The 17181-nt window shown below is 40.7% G+C and overlaps 1 protein-coding gene across 1 annotated transcript; it reads left to right on the top strand.

Moving 5' to 3' along the window:
- Positions 1-692: 692 nt before the first annotated feature.
- LOC105010647 (dehydrogenase/reductase SDR family member 13) lies at positions 693-7956 on the top strand. Its single transcript, XM_010870154.5, has 5 exons — positions 693-1270; positions 1381-1499; positions 2090-2213; positions 2356-2682; positions 5015-7956. The coding sequence occupies exons 1-5, from the start codon at positions 1117-1119 to the stop codon at positions 5272-5274; spliced, it is 984 nt and encodes a 327-aa protein (XP_010868456.1). The 5' UTR covers positions 693-1116; the 3' UTR covers positions 5275-7956.
- Positions 7957-17181: the final 9225 nt, after the last annotated feature.

Below are 17181 nucleotides of genomic sequence, written 5' to 3' on the forward strand. Positions count from 1 at the left end.
CTGCAAATGGGACAGGACGACTGCACCATATTGAGGGGAGGATGGATGGGGCCATGTATCGCGAGATCTTGGCCAACAACCTCCTTCCCTCAGTAAGAGCATTGAAGATGGGTCGTGGCTGGGTCTCCCAGCATGACAATGACCGAAACACACAGCCAGGCAACTAAGGAGTGGCTCCGTAAGAAGCATTTCAAGGTCCTGGAGTGGCCTAGCCAGTCTCCAGACCTGAACCCAACAGAAAATCTTTGGAGGGATCTGAAAGTCCGTATTGCCCAGCGACACCCCCGAAACCTGAAGGATCTGGAGAAGGTCTGTATGGAGGAGTGGGCCAAAATCCCTGCTGCAGTGTGTGCAAAACTGGTCAAGCACTTCAGGAAACGTATGATCTCTGTAATTGCAAACAAAGGATTCTGCACCAAATATTAAGTTCTGCTTTTCTGATGTATCAAATACTTATTTCATGCAATAAAATGCTAATTAAATGCTAATTCCGTCTCTCACAGTTGAAGTTTACCTATGATAAAAATTAGACCTCTACATGCTTTGTAAGTAGGAAAACCTGCAAAATCGGCAGTGTATCAAATACTTGTTCTCCCCACTGTGTGTGTGTGTGTGTGTGTGTGTGTGTGTGTGTGTGTGTGTGTGTGTATATATATATATAGTGGGGCAGATTTGAGCCTATATTCCATCGGTATATTTGACCACTTTAAGCACATGAATGAAAATACTGAATGGAACTCATTAGATTGATTCACTTGAATGAAGTTAGGAGGAAGGAAAGTACAACTACCAACGGCTGTGGGAGGATCTCACTTTCATATTACTTGCGTTTCCTCCAGTCTGACCTTATGCAATCGGCAATAGATTTGGAGAGTAAGCTCAGGAAAGACGAGCCGAGGCGAATGGAATAAAAGAAAAATAACGTCGGAGTCGTTGTCTCAGGCCAATTGTCAGTATTGGACTAGAAAGACGACATCTGGTGGAATACTTCCCTACTGCATGTATAAGACCCCGGAAGCGAGTATTGGGAAGAAAAACAATCCAAGCGATTTTGTTTCATCTTGTTTAGCGTTCTGAAGTTTGCTAATGTGCGATCTAAAATAGTTTCCAAATTTTATGATAACATATAGTGCTGCTGTAGTAATGCCCGTTTTTATATCCATCCTGGCAATAGGAATAGTGTTATATTTGATAATTTATTACAATGTCTTCAAAGGGTCAAGATGTACGAGTTCTGTGACACTGAAAGGGAAAACTGCCGTTGTTACAGGTTAGGCTAATGTTGTAATGACGCAGTCTGTTAAGGTGTGCTCAAGTACATTTGTCCACAGACTTCATGCGGAAAGCTTTTTCCTTCAAGTGTGGATTTTTGTTTCCTAGGGAGTAACACCGGCATTGGGAAGTCTACTGCTTTGGACTTGGCCAAGAGAGGTGCCAGGGTCATTCTGGCCTGCCGCGATAAACAAAAAGCTGAAGCTGCTGCTTATGACATCCGGAGGGTAACAGAAGAGTCATTTTTATACATAGGTCTCGATTAGCTTCAACCGCAACTCATGGCTACTATTGTCCTTACGTATACAGTAGTGAAAAAATATGGAAATTCTAGTTTGACTAAAGCATCTGATCATTGAAATATAATAATAATACAATTTCCAAACAACATTTTTCTTTCCGAGGGCTAACTAGAAAATATCTGTGGACAGGTTTACCCCGTATTGTCCTGTATTGTTTTGGGCTATGTTTGTGTGGGTTGTCTTTTGAAAACTGCAGTGTTTTGTTTATTTGAGTAGTTCCATCAATTTGTGTGCACATGCAGTCAATGGACATAGCCCCTTGCTTGGCAATGATATCAGAAATGGCGACCACATTACACAGATGATCACACAATATGTGGTATATGAATATCACAATGGATTATGCTTTCAGAATTTTTTTGTTTTTTACCATACACATTTTTTAACTGTGCATACTGGCTATTATTGGGATGTACGCATAGACAGAAAGTCTGTATCCGTAGACAGACTATAAATAGTCACATGTCTGGAGCCATCTCAATACACACTATTTTATTGCCACCTCTTTCCTTTAGGAGAGTGGGAACAATGAGGTGTTGTTCATGCAGCTGGATCTGGGCAGTCTGAAGTCTGTTCGCTCCTTTGCTGAAACCCTCCTGAAGACTGAGCCCAGACTGGACCTGCTAATCAATAATGCAGGTGTGGCCGAGGGACGTATAACATGTAAACATATTCAAATGATATGCAGCTGCTGTTGAATAAGGCATATAATAACTTGAAGACTAATGCATAAATACCTGGCTCACCGTCTTTGGTCTCACCGTCTGTCACCTCGTTTCAGGAATGATGGGGTCTGGCCGCACCGAGGATGGGTTCGGCATGGCGTTCGGGGTCAACCATTTAGGTCACTTCCTGTTGACTTGCTTGCTGCTGGAGCGGCTGAAGGAGTGTAGTCCGAGCCGCGTGGTCAATGTGTCGGCTCTGCTGCACCGGTTGGGTTCTGTGGACTTCGCACTGCTGGGGACCTACAAGGACCTGGTGCCGGGCCAGTCTGCCTGGCATAACTTCAAGGCCTACTGCCACAGTAAGCTGTGCAACGTGCTCTTTACGCGGGAGCTGGCCAACCGCCTCGAGGGGACTGGCGTCACCACTTACAGCCTCCACCCAGGTCAGGCGCTCCTGCTCGGACCTACATGCAATTCTTTTTACTTCCTTTTAGGTTTCTGCCCATATGTGTAACAGCTGTGTGATGTGTCAGATGGTTGTTAGTAATTGAAGTCAGGCGCACACGACAGGAAATGAATCCTGCGACATTGGGAACGTTGAATTCTGAAGTGTATTGTATTTTAAGGGTAATCACCACATATGTCTACAATTCGTCTGTGTTCTTAAATCGCTTGAAGTAATTGTTGGACAGTCTCTATGTAGGGAGTGTATGGTTGAGCTAGTGTGAGTACAGCGTTATCTGGTTATATTTCTATTTTGGCCCATTCCTCCATGCAGATCTCCTCTAGAGCAGTGGTGTTTTGGGTATGTCGCTGGGCAACACAGACTTTCAACTCCCTCCAAAGATTTTCTATGGGGTTGAGATCTGGTGACTGGCTAGGCCACTCCAGGACCTTGAAATGCTTCTTACGAAGCCACTCCTTCATTGCCCGGGCGGTGTGTTTGGGATCATTGTCATGGTGAAAGACCCAGCCACGTTTCATCTTCAAACTCCTTCCATCAGCAAGGGCATTTTCACTCAAAATCTCACGATACATGGCCCCATTCATTCTTTCCTTTACACGGATCCGTCGTCTTGGTCCCTTTGCGGAAAAACAGTCCCAAAGCATGATGTTTCCACCCCCATGCTTGGTATGGTGTTCTTTGGATGCAACTCAGCATTCTTTCTCCTCCAAACATGACGAGTTGAGTTTTTACCAAAAAGTTCTATTTTGGTTTCATCTGACCATATGACATTCTCCCAATCCTCTTCTGGACCATCCAAATGCTCTCTAGCAAACCTCAGACGGGCCTGGACATGCACTGGCTTAAGCAGGGGGACACATCTGGCACTGCAGGATTTGAATTCTGGCGGCGTAGTGTGTTACTGATGGTAGCCTTTGTTACTTTGGTCCCAGCTCTCTGCAGGTCATTCACTAGGTCCCCCCGTGTGGTTCTGAGATTTTTGCTCACCGTTCTTGTGATCATTTTGACCCCACGGGGTGAGATCTTGCGTGGAGCCCCGGATTGAGGGAGATTATCAGTAGTTTTGTATGTCTTCCATTTTCTTATAATTGCTCCCACAGTTGATTTCTTCACACCAAGCTATCATCTACCTATTTCAGATTCAGTCTTCCCAGCCTGGTGCAGGTCTACAATTTTGTTTCTGGTGTCCTTTGACAGCTCTTTGGTCTTGGCCATAGTGGAGTTTGGAGTGTGACTGTTTGAGGTTGTGGACAGGTGTCTTTTATACTGATAACAAGTTCAAACAGTTGCCATTAATACAGGTAACGAGTGGAGGACAGAGGAGCCTCTTAAAGAAGAAGTTACAGGTCTGTGAGAGCCAGAAATCTTGCTTGTTTGTAGGTGACCAAATACTTATTTTACAGAGGAATTTACCAATGAATTCATAAAAAATCCTACAATGGGATTTTCTGGATTTCTTTTCCTCATTTTGTCTCTCATAGTTGAAGTGTACCTATGATGAAAATTACAGGCCTCTCTCATATTTTTAAGTGGGAGGTCTTGCACAATTGGTGGCTGATTAAATTCTTTTGTGCCCCACTGTATGTGGGACACACCATGAACATTTAATGCGATGTCTGTCGTGGGCTCAAACGTTTACATTTCTTTCGTTGACCACTCATGAGCTTACTGGACAAGCCAATGAGCCATCTTTTGAGATGTTAGAATAGGTTAAATTTAAACCTGCAACTGAAATTTATCACATCAAATGTACATGGTATGTACCACAATTGATTGAGGTTTCTCAGTATTGCATATTTGCTGTGACAGAACCTTTGTTTTTTACGTGTTTAATCATTATTTCACAAAGATCTATCAAATTGCATTAGTGCGGGGAGAGCAATATATCCAGATGACTCTGCACTTGTGCTAGCTCATCCCTGATCTCCCTGTGTTAGAGAGTTGCATGCATAAAGAGAAAGTCCAAAAATTACTTTATGTTGTCTAAGTTCATAAATCGCTTGAAGATCTTTATTATTTTCTCTTTTAATATAAATGTTTTTGTAGGGTTTGATATAAACAATATTGTTATGGCTAATCAAAGCCTTTAAATTTAATGTAAAAATGACAGATGTTTTCAGCCTTTATGTCAAGGATGCACTAGAAGCTTTATTCCTGCAACAATTCGATGATATGTGTGTGTCGTATGTGAATTATATAGATTTTTAATACAGTGGTAATGTTTCCAAACAATGTTTGCCTGGGAAAAGGCAGTTCATTGCAATCCAACCTATTTTCTTCTGAACCATCCTTTCTCTCTGGCCCTATAGGAGTTATTCACACAGAGTTCTCTCGCAACCTCAACCCATGGCTGAGGCTTTTCCAGGTGCCCATCGCTAAGCTTTTCTTTCTGGATACAGAGGCAGGAGCCCAAACAACCCTGTACTGTGCCCTCCAGGAAGGCATCGAAGCCCTCAGTGGGCGCTACTTCTCTTCCTGTGCACTGCAGGAAGCAGGAGCCATGGGGCGGGATGATGCTTTGGCCAGGAAGCTGTGGGAGGTGAGTGAGAGGCTGTCTGGCCTATCCTAAAAGATTTTTGCCACAGCAAGGATATACTGACAAGAAATTAGACTCCTCTTTGCAACAGGAATGAATGCCTGTGTCAGGGGAAGGCAGATTCAGATATGTGTTACTGATATAGAATCCCTTTAGACAATGGGATATATAGCATGTCCACTGCAGGCTGATGTTGGCAACTTAATTGGGGAGGACAAGCAAATGGAATTTGGTAGGTACAGAATTAATGAAATACTAATCCCTTTCCTCACCGTCCTGTGTGTCCTCTTACTATCACTTGTAAGTCTGCACACCTCTTTCAAAGGATTCACATCTGGCCCACTTTAAATGAAATGTACCAATCCATCTATTTATCAAATAAGGGAAATTACAGGCAACATCATAAAAACATAATGTGAAAATTGCTCACACTCAATACTTTTTGGTGGGGAATCATAGATTTTTTTCAACACATCCATGGAATGCTATTTTTGGTGTGAATTTGGTATTACAATGTATGTTTTCGGTCCCAAAGAAATGTGAAACTAACACTAACGAGATTTTCCAAAAGACAGAGTCAGTTTTCCCCCCCCCCTGGGCTTTGCGACTTTAAAAAGGTATCAACAACATTTAATTCACTCAATATTACTGGCCTGTATAAAAAATGGAAAAGGTAGCCTACATTATAAAATAATAATAATCCACCCTAATTCATAAATTCTGTTTGGGCTTTTAAGTAATATTATCAGACAACACTACCAAGACATGAAAAACTGCTCAGAGTTAACTCTGAGCAGTTCGAAACCTGTATTTTTATGTTTTGTGGTGGCAGCTAGCAAATGCTTGTATTGTGATAAAGTGCCATGTGTTTGGAACACTAAAAAAAATGTACCTTGTTTTTTTGGCTTTATACTTCAAAAGTTTGAAATTAAACAATTACTTTTAGGTTGAAGCATAGCTTTTCAGCGTTTATTAGAGGACATGTGTTAAGGTATGGCAACACTTTTCATGCACATGTAATCATTGCATGCTAGCAATATTGGACCAAATACTAAACAAGTGCTTATTACTAAATGATTGCTTAATGACGTTCCCTCAAAGGAAATGACAAAAATTATTTAATTAATTAATTAATTATTTTTGACATTATAGTAGTTCAATCAATGTAATCTGTGATTAAAGATGAGGCAGTATCTTAATCTCATAGTTATTGTTTGATTTTCAATCCATTCTGTAGCTATATAGCCCAAATAAAGTTCAACATACTTTTTCAGGATGAATGCAGGAAATTGTTATTCTTACAATAGCAAAAATAGACAAAATAGACCCAACTTTGGTTCTTTAAAAGCGTGTTAGAAAATATTGGGTTCAGTAGCTTGGAAAAAAGTCAACTGTCTGGCTAACTTGTTCTTTTTCCGGCAATAGGACTTTTCCTCATGTTGAATGTGCTTTGTTTTGTTGCCTTGCCGCAATACTTGTAGTATCATAATACTGGCATAGTCCTGGTCCTAATGTTTTTCCCAGTGTTATTAAAATAAAGTGATATCATTTCTAATCAGTGTTGACAATTTTGTTATTTTGAAATTATTTTTATTTCAATAGGAAAGTTATTATTAACAGTGCTGGGCTGTACACAAATGCACATAATAAAACTCCTTTTTATGTATGATTAAAGTTAAATGCGCAATAGAAATATGTAGATATGTCTGTAGCAGCACTCGAAAACCTCTCCAAACGCATCATCATACATCACAAGCAGACGTATTGTTCTCCTCACCAAACCTCCAGCAGTGCTCTAAATTGATTCAGTGACACTAGGCATTCAAGCCTCAAGTCAATTTTATGTCTTTTCCAATTCTGTAGGACAAAGGTGATGTTGGATTTACTTAGTTCAGAGGCTACCCTTGGTGTGTCAAATGCTTACCAATCCTGTGTTTTCAAGCAATAAGGATAATTGTTTTACCTTTTAATAAGTGATGAGAGATTCTGGATGTTTCTGCTAGAGTGCCTTGTAAATAAAGGAGTGCTTTAGTCTAGTGTTCCAATTAGATTTCTTATTGTTATCAAGAAATGTTACCATTTGTAACCATTGTCATAAAATAAAATGTTACCATTTGTAACCATTGTCATAAAATAAAATGTTACCATTTTAACCATAATGTTATGAAATATAGTGGTACCATTCCCATGTTGAACATGGTGTCATTGGTCTCTGGCCTACTTTTCAAGGACTGTTATAGAAAATGGACTCAGAAAAAAGGGCTTGATGACTCTCTAAACTTTCCCAACAGTCATAAGCCAGTCTTTTCTAAAAAAAATCTTGTCCAAGATCGATTAAACAAAACATGCAAGCACTGCTTTGTTATGTTTTAACTAAAATGTGTTCAAGTTAATAGACATGAAATTGACTGTGACAGGTTAGTTTGCATTCCACCTTGTTCTTAGAAAAAAGTGAAGAAACACGCATATATGGTGTGAGTCACATCTGACTGAGATATCCTTGTGTTCAGCGTTGGATACCCAAGCCTTTGGTTAGATCCTAGAAAGAAGGTATACGTTGACATTTAATAAACATTACATTTAGAAATGTGTAAATATTGATTTAAAAACATTTATTGTAATCTTTTGTAAACTTACATATTCCATTGTCATCTATGTACATGTGTAAGACATTTAAAATCAGCTTTAATACTCATAATAAAATATTCAACCAACCGTCTTGTGTCTGCTTTTGAATGATAATATACGGTGTCTACAGTACGTAATTACTTGAACAATGTACCCCTGTGGGGCTGTCATACTTCCACCAGGGGGCACTAGTGTATCACTGCTCTTGTAAAAACAGCAATTTCCCCATGGTGTTTCTTCCCTGATGTTGTTGCTTGAAGTGTTAGAATACCATAACTTTGCAGACCTATCAGGAATGAACACTGATTAATAACACTAGTACACTTGAAAACAAGCTCAGTTTACAGCTTCATTCATGTAAATACAAAAGGAGGACCGTCTCTGGTATAAGCGTCTCATTTCACTTCTGCTCCTGTCACCTTTTACTATTGATTTGTGTCCGTCTGTCCTTAGGAACAAAGATTGGGTGATGACAGACAATAGACAGGAAGAGTGGTGGTCCTCTTGTCCTGTTCTGTTTACCTCAGATACTGTACTTATCGATCCCCTCTATGTAGATACTGCTGTATCATATCAGGCCACAGACGCATGAGATACACAAGGCAACTCTGGCATACAGCTTCCCTTTTGTCAAATTTTTTGTGCTCTGTCCCGTTGAATGGCAATTCTTTACATTAATCTGGTATGTAAGTGCTGGACTGGAACCATGGCCTGTAGCTCTTTAGAACAGGAATTGGTTGGAGTCACCTGCCCCGCACAGTCCTTTCCCTAAGCTCTAACCGTGGGCAGTACCCCCCCCCCCCCTTTGTCTCAGATCTGTTCACAGGTATTCTGTCACCCTCCGTCTTCATGGGTTGAGAAACGAGGCATCGATGACCTGCGCCGTGCTGGGTGTGTTTACTTTGGACACACTCCCAAGCAGAGTGCAGGCGCCAGTACAGTACTTAGTGACTGGATTAGTGCACCAATTAGCAAGCTATCAGTTAGTGTAGACGACCCTGATTGATTTAGATACTACTACCTGATTTGCTGAGTGCATCTGTTATTTTCTGTTAGGAATACAACACCCAACCACTTCTGAAAGTATTCAATCCGCAGACGTATTTTCCCGTTGCTGAATGTGAAATGGTGCATTGAAATGGTGTTTGATGTTTTATTTTTAAATGGCGACACTCAAAATCTATGAATTCATGATGACATTGATTTTGTATTGGGAAATATTTGGAAAATTAAACTAATATATGTTGCATAAGTATTCTGAGGAAGCTCACTCTTTACACTGATGAAAGTTATTGCCAATACTATGCCATTGATCAATCAATCAGATTAATATATAAAGCCCTTTTTTACATTGTTGTCACAAAGTGCTTTTACAAAACACCCAGCCTGTAACCCCAAGGAGCAAGCAACAACATTGTTGAAACACAGAGACTAGGAAAAATTAGGAGGGACCAACATTTAGGAAGAAACCTAGAGAGGAACCAGGCTTGGACGGCTGAACAGTCCTCTTCTGCCTGTGCCGGGTGAACATTTTCTGTCCCTTAAAACTCAGTGCTGAAACACTAAGGAGACTTGTGAGGCCACAAAGAGCCCGACTTTGAAGGAGCTTCGGATTTCAGTAGCTGTGAAGATCTCTATATGAAAGAATGAGAGTGATCTAACTGAGAAAAGGTGGTCAGACGAGACAGCGATAGGGCTTTGAGTTTTGACCCTGTCCATGCGTCAACACAACTTTTCGACAGTGATGTATGGAGTTAGCAGCATAATTCTCTGAGGATGCTTCTTATCAGCAGGGACTGAGCATCTTGTTCAAATGTAGGGAAGAATGGATGGAGCAAAACAGGAAAATGCTGCAAGATAACCTGTCATAGTCTGCCAAAACTGAACCTGGTGAGGAATTTCCCCTTTCAGCAGGAAAATGATCCAAAGCAAAATGCCAAAGCAACATAGTTTCTCGAGCATGAATGCGAATGACCTTCAGTGGCCCAGTCTAGGTTTTGATCTCAATTAAATTATGGCGGTCAACATGTGTTGTTAAACCAACCAGAACAACCTAGAGCAAATCTGCCTAGGATGGGTCAGAATCACTGTGTTACACTGAAAAGCTGGTACATACTTAACAAACTTCAAATTGTTACTGCAGCGAAAAGTGGCTCCACCAAATAATAAATATGTGAGGGTTGAATTTTTGTTTTCTTGGAAATATTTTCAAACATAACCAATGTCCCCAATCATTCAATTTGACTGTCAAGTGTTTTAAAATCACCCACCATATTTTTTCAGCGACATTAGAGGATTGGTTAGAGGTTGGAATACTTTTGTAAGGCACTCTATAACAAAAATGTGGCAAAATAGTTTAGAGAACATCTTCACAGTTTGATGTAAAAAGTAGCCTTCTACTTTCTGTCCCTCTCGTACCTCTTATAAAACGGGAAACCTTGCCCTGGGTGCTCAGCCAATCTGTCCATGCGTTTATAGAAGGTGCATGGTGTGTTCTGTGGCAGCATTCAGGACTGAAGGGTCAGAGAAGGATAAGGAAAGAAACGCTAGGATGTGTGCCGTGGCAACACACAAGTAACTGGTTTCCTCGGCAACTGCAGGGGCTACATTAAAGTGACAAGAGAATCCGTTCTCGACATGCCTGCATGCCACTGTCTGCCATTATAAGTTGGTGTGATTTACCGTGGTTGACTTGTGCTGAGGTGGTGTGGGACTCTGGCTGTTATGTGCTATATGCATTAATAGCACACCTTAAAAAAAAAACTCAGGACACTCCATAGGACACGAAGAGGTGACTGATAGCTTATCAGACTCAACTTTAGCAAACGTCTTAGAATGAACTCATTTAGCCTCGTCTCACCTTAGTTGTCATGTAGTACTTGGTTGCAAAACTGTTGCATTCAATTAATGCCTGAAGTCTGCGAGCCACCGAACACTTGGTATCTTCCCTGGTGATGCTCTGCCAGGCCTGTGCTGCTAACCTTCAGTACCTGCTTGTTTCTGGGCCTTTGTGGCCTATGTCTTCTCAGCATGCTCAGTTGTGTTCATATTCTGTGATTGACTTGGCCAGTCAAGAACATTTCACACTCCGGCCTTGGAAAAACTTGTTTTCCTTTTTAGGAGTCATTGTCCTTCTGCAAGGTGAAGTGCCATCCAATGAGTTTTAAAGAATTTGGTTGGATCTAGGAAGACAATTTGGTTGGATCTAGGAAGACAATTTGGTTGGATCTAGGAAGACAATTTGGTTGGATCTAGGAAGACAATTTGGTTGGATCCTAGTGCTGCTGTCAGTAGTTACAGGGGGTGGACAAAATAAAAGAAATGCTAAATGGAAAAGGACTGTTACTTTGTAACTAGATCACAATTACAAACACAGCTGTAGAGGTCAGTTTGGGTTGATTGCCATTTAGCAGTACATCAACAATTTTCAACACTTTCTACATATTTTCAATTGGATTGAGGTCTGATATTTTACTGGCAGGGCATTGAACTTTTGTTTTTAAGCCACTCATGTGTGCCTTTGGCTGTATGTTCAGGGTTATGGTCCAACTGGAAGATTAATCTTCTGCCAAGCTTCTTGTCTCTTGGAGTCTTCAGCAGGGTTTCTTCCAGTATTTTTCTACTTTGCTGCATCCATTTTGTCCTCCATCTTCACAGGCTTTCCAGACCGTGATGCAGACAAGCATGCCCATAGCATGATGCTACCGCCACCATGCTTCACTGTAGGGACGGTAAACTCAAAATGATGTGTGCCAAACATAGCATTTTGCATTGAGACCATAAAGCTCATCAGACTATAGAGTCTTTGTCCACTTTGTCTCAGTGTCTCCCACATGCCTTCTGGCAAACTGAGGTTTTTTCAGCAATGTCTTTGCTGAAAAGGCTGAACCTGGGCTATTGTGAACCTGGGCTATTGTGAACCTGGGCTATTGTGAACCTGGGCTATTGTGAACCTGGGCTATTGTTGCTGTATGCACAGTGTCTCTGAGAGTAGCTGGAAAATCAGTTTTTGAGGAGAGCCTGTTCTAGATAGATTCAAAATTTTGCCATATTCTCCATTTCTTAATAATGGACTTTACTCTGCCCATTGGAATATACAAAGCCTTGGAATTGTTCTTATATTCTACTCCTGATTGGCGCTTTTAAAGGACCTTATTCTGGATTTGTCTTCTAAAGACAATTATTTGCAACACAAAGGGGTTTTTTCATAGCAAAGGGGGTAAATACTTGTGCAATTAATTTAGGACAATTTGCTGATTTTATTTTCAACTCCTGATTAAATCCATTCGGTTTTCATTTTGTAACACAAAAAGTGTAAAAAGTCCAAGGGGAGTTCTAGAGTTCCAGTACAGGTTCTTCTGGAATTTGTTTGGCCATCCTGTTTTTGAGGCTAACTATAGTTCTGAAACTTTCGGCCCAGCCTCTGTAGTTTGGCTACTGAAATATTCCAACCTGGTCTCAGGAACCTACGTAGACTATTTTATGAAAATCCATGGCACCCGATTTCGTATGATATGTGACGTTACGTTAGGTTACATTACAATGTGCCACCAAAACGTATGACACATTATGAAATTAATCAAATGTAAAATATATTACGAATGCTATTACAATATTTCAAATGTTACGACCACTATTAAAATGTAAAATAAAATACGAACGCCAGACAAATGTATGATATTTTACGAACGCTATGAAAGACGATTTCTTGACAAAATGTTGGACCTGTGTTTCAAACCAGCAACATTTGGATTACAAGGCAGTCACCTTACCCTCTCACCCACACTAGACATGGGGATTTAGGATGAGTAACAGCAATAGCAAGGTTGCTAGTATATGTTATAAAAGTATTTTATTGTCAACGTTACGTTGACATTAGGCATCACAGCACTGGGGTTATGGTTAAGGTTAGCTCTCACAGCAGGGTTAAGAGTTAAGATTTGGGTTACTAAAAAAATAAAAAAGGTTAGTTTAAGGTTACGTCTCACAGCTCTGGGGTTCAGGTTAGGGTTTGGGTTAAGGTTAGCTATCACAGCACTGGGGTTAAGGTTAGGGTTATGGATTGCGTTAGGATTACAAAGAAAATCACTTCAAACCCTTCAAACATATGTTGTGACAACACCACTCGCCGGGACTAGTTACTGTTTCCCCAGTGGAGCAGAGGGTAGTGCGCCATAGTAAAATGTGGAAGTTTGCTGCTTCGAACCATGGTTGCTGCTATTTTTTTTTTCTCATTCCGACTCTAATGATATTTTACTGCACGTAATATATCTTACGAAATCCCCTGCCTAAAATGTATGTAAAATAGTCAACGTCATCATTCTGAGACCAGGTTGCAACATTCTGCTAATGGTAGTTGCATTCACTCATACCTCTCATAAAATGTTGAGCATTTTTTGGTCATCCGCTGTTGAGATCTTTGGTCGAGCAGGCCAGTTGTCATTGCTAACCTAACTAGGGTTTTCTTGTGCATGTAGTAATGATGAAAACAAACATAATTACCCAATGAGAGACACTTGTGAAGCCAGTTGTACAAATACTAACCCTAACCCTTAAATGGGGTAACAGCGTACAAAATGTTCTGTTATAATTTAAAAGTTTAATCTGAAATAAATCTAAATACTCTCAAATAATGGCTGACTGCCTGCCCTTTACCCCCTTCATCACTTTAGCATTTCCAATCCCCAGTCAAATTTTTTTTAATTTTCTCTGTCTGAATATGTGTGGGCTGCACTGTATCGAACATTAATTAGCTACAGGTTTGTTCAGGGGAATGCATCATTAGAATTATAAACTTGTACACCGCAACTTTACCACAACTGAGAGCAAAAATAAATATGTATATTTCATTTGTGGGAATACATTACAGATTTCCTAAATTAAACTCAGCTCACCTGTGGTTCCTTCATAAAAATAAGTTTACAGTGAAGGCCTGCCTCTCTCTCCTTGATGACAGTAAAGCAAAGTCCCTGTCCACTTCTGTAATCCCTACTATATCAACGAGTATTATTGTTTAGCTGTCTTCAGCACTGGCTTTTTCCCCTACTGAGTGGTGTGGTTCCAGCCATGTTATAAAGTGTACAATACCTGGAAGTTACCTAAATGACTGAACTGCAAGTGTTGCCGACAACTGGGCTTGTTTATCAACTGGAAATTTCTGACTGGCTAAAAATGTCTGTCTGTCAGTGACTGAAACAAATCACAAAGCCCATGCATTAACAAATGCATCTAGAATGACCACTCATAAACGTCTTTCAGTAAAAGCCTGGCTGATTTCCTGCGTGTCTATGGCCCCTCTTCTGGATAAGGATCTTGACCACGAATGGCTGATGTATGTACTGGAACATGCATAGACGGTACTCCAAACCCCAAACACGCCATCTAAATGTTTGATTCAAGTTCGACTCTTCGCATGTATATCACTACAAGGACACGCCAGGCCTTCCACATATGACGCTCACCAGTAGAATCATCCTCTGGGTCTTTTTATTTCTTCCAGTGTAATTAACGTCCCCCATCTGCTAATCTGTGATTAGTCATGTTCACAAATATGTTGTGATGTGCAGGAAAGTGTCAGTACTGATGTCCGCACCTCCCCCATTCTATTGTCAAATAGAATGGGGGAGGTGGCAGGAAAAACCGAGTAGTAATGGAATTGAAAATGAATTGATGGGTAAAGTGGGAGATTACCTGCTAAATTAATATTGATCATGCGATTCATTGCAAGGATGATCAGGTAAAGTAGACTTTACACCAAGATGCCAAATCTACTACACATTAAACTAGTCTCCATGTTTGCAGATTGTACTTTATCAGTGTTTGTAGCAGCCTCAAAATCTTAACATAGTTTCCCAGTTCTCTTCACATCGTAATTATCTTGCAGGTTTACCACTGCGTCTGGAGGGTATAGGAAGCAGCGAGAAACAGACGTGGCAAAATGAAATGTTGGTTTCATAAAAGCTTCATAAACATACATTCAATCACACCGCAGGTAAATGAACCCATTTTCCAGTTTCTGCAATTTGCAGTAATCTAATGAGGTAAAATGTGGCTTGCTGCGCGGGACTGCCATGTCAGCCTACCAGGGAGGTTATCTGTAAAAGCTATGAATTAGGCATCTCGCAATTGGGTTACTAATTGGCAATTAGCCACTCAGAAATAAGTGCATTCGATTGTCTTGTTTTATTTGTGTGATTTACTATGTAAGCTTTTGTGGGTATTTACTGAATGTGAACAGTCAAGGCTGTTGCAGGGGTGATCCCTTTGAAATGGGGTTTCTTTCTCGCTGTTCAAAATGAAAAGGGAGAACTGGTGATTCCATGTGAGAGAGGATGCAATATATTCTGGGCATTTCAGATTGTTCTGGAAATACTCGCAGAAATGTAATGGGAAAGAAGGATGTTTGACATGTTTGTGTATCACAAACTACATAGAATTAAATTGAAAGAGGACAATGTAAAGCCTTTCTAGACCTGTTTGTGCCTGCTGTCAGACCGGATGATGTGTGATCCTTACTGATACAGACAACGTGAAAAATGCTCTTTATAGTATGTTCTCAAATGTATAGATTCTGAAATATAATGTATTTGTACAAGATTAAGAGACCCTTTTTGATTTTGCTTATCTTTGGCTATTTTCGAATTGTGTGTTTGGAAAATCACATTTCCAGAGTGGACTCTTTGGTAGACAATGTTTTAGAGATTTATAAAATAAAAATGTATATCCCCTTTTCCTCCCTTGCCCAATTTCATAATATATATATATATTCAATATATTTAGCCTTGTCTCACTGCAATAACTCCCAACAAGTTTGGGCAGGCTTTCCTCATAGGCAACTGCAAGATTTCCCACCAGAAAACTGCTCTTTTATCAAAAATTAATTGTTGTCTATTGGTTCTCTTCACAGAGCATTGGGTTTTACAGGGGGCATGAATTGGTCTAAAACTGGTAGGTTGAACACATTTAATAAACCGTTAAACATCTTTCCTCCTGATGACATTTCTTTAACAGTTGCACAGAATAGGTACACTTATTTCAACTTTTTACTGGGTGACTTAAAACACCTGATGTCTACCAACCCACTTCAAGAGATCAACACCTTACCCCTTTCTTGTCAAAATCTACAGACCAATATCCCTTCTGTCTTTACAAAAACCTTGAGCATGCTGTCTTCGACCAACAATCTGGTCTTTCCCAGAAGTTTACTGGTCAGGCTTCAAGATGGGTCACATAACCAAGGCCAATCTGTACTGTGTTCCTATCCTTCATTAATTCACTACCCTGGACACATTTTAAACTGTCTAATCCTCTACCTACTCTCAGAGTCTCAGTCTCAGTAGTGGTATGCCAGTAGTGACGTGACCCAAGAGGGTGCCCAGCCATGTGACGTAGATGAGGTTGTGCTGTCGCTACTGCTGGCCCTCAGCGCTCCGTTCAAGGCCCTTTCTTCATAGGTCTTCACACCAAGTCACCTGCCTCCTTCATATTGTCACATGGCCTCCTTCATATTGTCACATGGCCTCCTTCATATTGTCACATGGCCTCCTTCATATTTTCACATGGCCTCCTTCATATTGTCACATGGCCTCCTTCATATTGTCACATGGCCTCCTTCATATTTTCACATGGCCTCCTTCATATTGTCACATGGCCTCCTTCATATTGTCACATGGCCTCCTTCATATTGCCACATGGCCTCCTTCATATTGTCACATGGCCTCCTTCATATTGTCACATGGCCTCCTTCATATTTTCACATGGCCTCCTTCATATTGTCACATGGCCTCCTTCATATTGTCACATGGCCTCCTTCATATTGCCACATGGCCTCCTTCATATTGTCACATGGCCTCCTTCATATTGTCACATGGCCTCCTTCATATTGTCACATGGCCTCCTTCATATTGTCACATGGCCTCCTTCATATTTATCACATGGCCTCCTATCATTTAGGAGAGACGGAAGGGCAGAGAGAGAGAGAAGGAGTAAGCCAAAGATAAAGACAGAGAGATCAATGTGTAATGCTGTTTGACTAGTGAAAGGCCATGCTGTTTGCCCTAAAGGACCAGGTCTGTTTTTTGCACTGGTGACATATGATGGTCCTGCCAGAAGGCCTCATTGTCTTCATACAGTGAATACTATATTTGGAGGAGTCATCTAAAGGCTCTGTGTAACATCGCAGTCTTTATTCAGGCTTTTTTTTTTGCCCCAAGCTGCAGCCCATATTGTATTCAAACATTCCCATGGTTTCCCTCATCACCGCTCCCCTTCGCACACTCCACTGGCTTCCAGTTAAGTCTTGCGTCCACTACA

Source organism: Esox lucius, chromosome 1, assembly GCF_011004845.1.
Source record: "Esox lucius isolate fEsoLuc1 chromosome 1, fEsoLuc1.pri, whole genome shotgun sequence".
In the NCBI taxonomy this organism is placed as follows: Eukaryota; Metazoa; Chordata; class Actinopteri; order Esociformes; family Esocidae; genus Esox; species Esox lucius.